We start from the raw sequence: 4,569 nt of genomic DNA, 5'->3' as shown, positions 1-4,569 counted from the left end.
TTATCATTGTGGAAGAAAAAGAAAACACTCTCCTCTAGGCCGTTCACATGCCACCAATCAGTAGGTATCCCGAGATATACATCAGGTGTATGTACAGCATCATGTGGCATAGTTTGGATCGGATCATATCTAACTAGAGAAAGAATCCCAATATGGAAGAATTCATGTTTTGGGAAAATTTCTTTGTTTGGATAATGATTAATCATGCAACTACAATCTTATTCCTTTTTAGTGTTGGATGTTTTATCTATTTAAAGGGAATGTATCATTCATTATATAAGGAACTAGGAGAGGAAGCCTAAGAGTTGTCACATAACATAAAAAATAATGTAGCAACTATTTGATAGTGGAATGGCACTCATGGAGGGAGGGGACATAGTCATTGGATTCAACAAAACCCATCAACAAATCTCGAGTTCTCCTTTTCTTTGTATTTATGTGTATGTGATTGATTGAAGGAATGTTTTTCAGAGCTTGATTAATCAACCGATCTCTCTTACCTAAAGGTGGATCACGGATTATTTGACGGCCTATGGCTGTTGAAATTTTTGATGATCCCCAATTCGATGGGTTAGAGCCATCAAATTTCTCCCATCCTCCATTAATTTAATGGTTTCGGTCCGTCGAAAAAAAAAATTGATAATGAAAATTTTGACGCCTTAGTCTGTCAAATTTTATGAAACTCAATGACCTTGGACAGTCAAATATAGGCTTTGAGATTTAGGCAAAATACATAGCTATTTCAGTAATATTTTCTTCTAAAATGAAAATGGGTGACTTTCTTGTTTACATTACATCATTGTTTCTTGTTCAGGTCCCAAGAGACCCCAAAGATTCATGTTCAAATACAAGTCATCCCAATCATTTTTGCCTTCTTCAATAAAAATGTTCCCTCCGTTAGTATTCTGTGGTTCCACACCCTCCACACAATAGCTAGTAATAAGGTCCTCTCCAGACTCTATTACAGAGGAAGAGGTCCCCATCTTCTCTTTTTCCTCCTCAGATAGAATGGTCTTCCACCATTGCTCGCTTTGGTCTAGTAAAAGCTCGGTTGGAGACTTACTAGGCATTTTCTCGGATAGCGTGGTCTCTGTGGAGTAACCAATCCTTCTCAACCATTGAGAATTTTTGGAGAAGGTCCGAGGATGAGGTTTTACAACTTTTGAGGTCTTCATGATTTTAATATCAGTTTTGAGTTTGAGTTTGAGCTTGTTGCATGGAGAGAGAAGCTTTTTGTTCAAATGAGTATTCCAGTAATTCTTGATGTCATTTGCTGTTCTTCCAGGAATTCTTCCAGCGATTAATGACCATCTATAAAATGAAGTAAAATTAATTTACTAAACTACAAGGGTGCAGTGTATATGATTGTCAAGAGTAAAAAACAACCATTTTTTTTCCCTTTTGAAAAAAGTAATTTTCATGAAAATGATTTCTCAAGAAAATGTACATTTTAAAAGATTGTTTGCCCGGCCAAGTTTGATTGCAGATGGGGGAAATTGTCCAAAAGAGACTTGGATTTTAGTTTTAGGTGTCAAGTTAATCTTGAGAAAATAACTACTTTTCCCCAAAAATTGTACAATGAAAATTGAATTATGAATAATGATGAATGTGAGGTCTTGGTACGCGGCTGATGTGGAAAGGGCATAGAATCACACATCTTTTTCCTGTGTATCCCGATGAAAAGGATCTTTGGTTCTGTGCCCTTGTCACGTCAGCCGTATACCCAACTGCGTATCAAGACCGTGTGCATTCATCACGAATCTTGAATTATTTGTCATCCCACGTGTTTTATTTGCAACCACACAAACCCTAAACTGTTTGATAATCATTATTGTTATTGATTATAGACATCATAATTAACTACAATGATTTTTGACGATGTTTGATAATACATAATGTTTAATCATTTAATAATAGAGTCGTGCTAGAGTAACCTTGAAATTGACATGGTAGCACACATTGGTGTGTACAAAACCATAAATACTTCTCACTTGTGACTCGGTGAAAAGCATCTATGGTTCTGTACACGCATCCATGTGGAAGGATGTCAATTTCAAGGTCACTTCAGCATTTTCCTTTATGATATAGAGCCAATGTTGAGAGAGAGAGAGAGAGAGGATTTTCTTTTAATAGGGGCAAACTTATAGTTCAATGGAAGGGGAGGGGGCAAAAATTGGGGGGAGAAGAGGGAGTAGGGGCAACATGGTGAAAAGGGGCATTTCAGTAGTTCAAAATGCAAGGGTATCTCAGATTTAAGCATAAATTCGAAGGTATCTAAAATGCCTAACTAGAATTACGAGTCCGAATTGTGTACTTATAAGAACATCATGTTTTTATAAAAGGTGGTCCCTCCAAGTTTTGATAAATATTTGAGATACTTCTATGTTATAAAATTGATGACATGCCTCTTGACCCTAGTCTTCTATTACATACTAAAGAATAATTATATAAATGACCCAAAATTCATTATTTTTTCTTCTCAAAACTAGTTATCTAACTCTCATAGATATGTTTGATCGGACTAATTTTTGGTGCATAGGTAAACCGATGTAAGGTCTAAAATATTTAGAATCCTTTAAACATGTATTAAATCTGTTAAATATTTAAATCATTATTTTAAAACTTTCTCCATTGAACTGAATTAAATTGGAAACTTGTGAGTTGAATAAAATTATATTAATATTATCGATATTTAAAAAATATATTTTGCGCTCTTCACAAAATTTATTTTATATAATCAAATAACTCACTTAAGTTTTTCAACTTACTCAATACATTTTTGAGTTGACTCAACTAAGTTAACTTGGAACTTTGATTCCACTGAGTTTGGTGCCGAATCTTTATAGAATCCAATCGAGTTGATAGAGATCTATAGAACTTGGTTGTTCAAGTTGATTAGAATTTATTAAGATTTGGGCCCAAACTTACTGGAATCAACTTGTCAAGTCAACTCGAAAATGCACTTAATAAGGTTAAAAATTGATCTAATTATTTGGTTATCTATAATATTTATTGTGGAGAAAAAATATATTTTGACTATTTTAGACTTTACATCGGTCTATCTACACATTTTAAATCAGTTGGGAAGAAAAATTAAAGTTTTCTTGCAATTAGCTCATTTTTTTTTTTTTAAAAGAAAAATTAAAGTTTTCTTGTGAAAAGAGGATTCCTTCAAAATTTGAAGGTCGAACTCATCAAAAGATGGGATAAGATTCAGTAAAATTGCAATCAGAGACTTCCAACACAAATCCAGGGAGACTACAAGATTGTTAAAAGAAGAGGATTTATTAACTTATATCAATAAATAAATAAATAAAAGGACGATTTAACTTACCTGTTGCCTAAGAGCTTATGCATCCTGACGATGAGATCTACTTCATCTGACATGAAATCTCCTCTTTTGATGTTAGGACGCAAATAGTTCAACCATCTCAACCTACAGCTTTTTCGGCATCGATTTAGGCCTGAAAATGCAAGATTTTACTTTATTTATTTATTTCTTTTAAGCAAATGTGTGTGTGTGTGTGTGTCTGTGTGTGTGTGTGTGTGTGTCAAATAATACATATATGGGATACAGATGGCCATGCCGCACACTCTTTTGGGTTCATTGATTCATGAATGTTTAGCAACCCTTTTGGTGGACACACAAGAAAACGTCTGCCAGATTAGGATCTTACAACCAACTAATCATGAAAATCATTAATGGTGCATATAAAGGTCACCACAAGTTTTGCCTGCATGAGTAGCTAATGCAGTCTCCAACCACCAAAGAATCACAAATTCATATCCTACTGAAATGGAAGGATACTACTAGAAATCCCTAGAAACTTTAGTCTTTAACTACATATCCTCGTTTGAGATTAGAAAATTTGATGTATATAATATGTTTTAATTCTAAGTTGATCGACACCCGACACTTGAAACCAGATCAAGTCATAGACAAATCTACATGTGAGCGTGGGCCGGGTATGGGTTTGATAATTAGTGAATGAAATTAATGTACCAGCTTTATGAGGAACTTGATGCCAGTTTCCTTCTCCATGCTTGTTGATGCATTTCTTTAGAAGATCATCTTCTTCTTTAGTCCATGCACCTTTTCTTACTCCAAATGAACGCTCCGTATTCGATGGTGGTATCAATGGCATTGTACCTAACTGGAAAGGTTGGGTATTACTACTGCACATTGCTACTTTGGTATTTCAGAAGCCTCCAATGCCAATTATTTATATGCTTTTGGGCTCCCATATGGTGTTGACGTGCACAGCCTATAACCACAAAATCTACTACACTGTCGAATTGGCTAAGAGAAATCTTCTTCCCAATTATTAATCAACTTTTTGTCCGTTCAATGGTCCAAGTAAGAAAGATTTGGATTTCCGACTCTTATATGTAGGTTACTAATTTGTCCTAAGTTTGGGAATGGGCTTTTATTTTTTTTTCCCTGTGAGGATGATCTATAAGGTGAGGAGATCATCCTCACTAAAAATCAATCCAATCTGAAATTTCTAATCACATCAAAGTTGATTTTGAATTGTAGGCCGTCAATTTTTACTATTAATTTGTAAATCA

General features: G+C 34.6%; 1 protein-coding gene across 1 annotated transcript; it reads right to left on the bottom strand.

Moving 5' to 3' along the window:
* Nucleotides 1-740: 740 nt before the first annotated feature.
* On the bottom strand, nucleotides 741-4,216 carry LOC147381640 (transcription factor MYB1-like). Its single transcript, XM_086430135.1, has 3 exons — nucleotides 4,004-4,216; nucleotides 3,335-3,464; nucleotides 741-1,311 (listed from the first exon to the last, which is right to left on the bottom strand). The coding sequence occupies exons 1-3, from the start codon at nucleotides 4,182-4,184 to the stop codon at nucleotides 792-794; spliced, it is 831 nt and encodes a 276-aa protein (XP_086286261.1). The 5' UTR covers nucleotides 4,185-4,216; the 3' UTR covers nucleotides 741-791.
* Between the last annotated feature and the right edge of the window lie 353 nt (nucleotides 4,217-4,569).

Source organism: Akebia trifoliata, unplaced genomic scaffold (assembly GCF_017979445.1).
Source record: "Akebia trifoliata isolate Shusen 1 unplaced genomic scaffold, ASM1797944v1 Contig00315, whole genome shotgun sequence".
NCBI classification, from domain to species: Eukaryota; Viridiplantae; Streptophyta; class Magnoliopsida; order Ranunculales; family Lardizabalaceae; genus Akebia; species Akebia trifoliata.
The sequence above is the reverse complement of the archived record's forward strand: the minus strand, read 5'-3'. Positions and strand labels throughout refer to the sequence as shown.

Bases quoted from the DNA above. Each gene is read 5' to 3' on its own strand.
- LOC147381640 (XM_086430135.1), bottom strand. From the start codon at position 4,184: ATGTGCAGTAGTAATACCCAACCTTTCCAGTTAGGTACAATGCCATTG. The intron at 3,465-4,003 runs GTACATTAATTT...TTGCATTTTCAG, and splicing joins TCAAGTTCCTCATAAAGCTG to GCCTAAATCGATGCCGAAAA. The intron at 1,312-3,334 runs GTAAGTTAAATC...TTCATTTTATAG, and splicing joins CATAAGCTCTTAGGCAACAG to ATGGTCATTAATCGCTGGAA.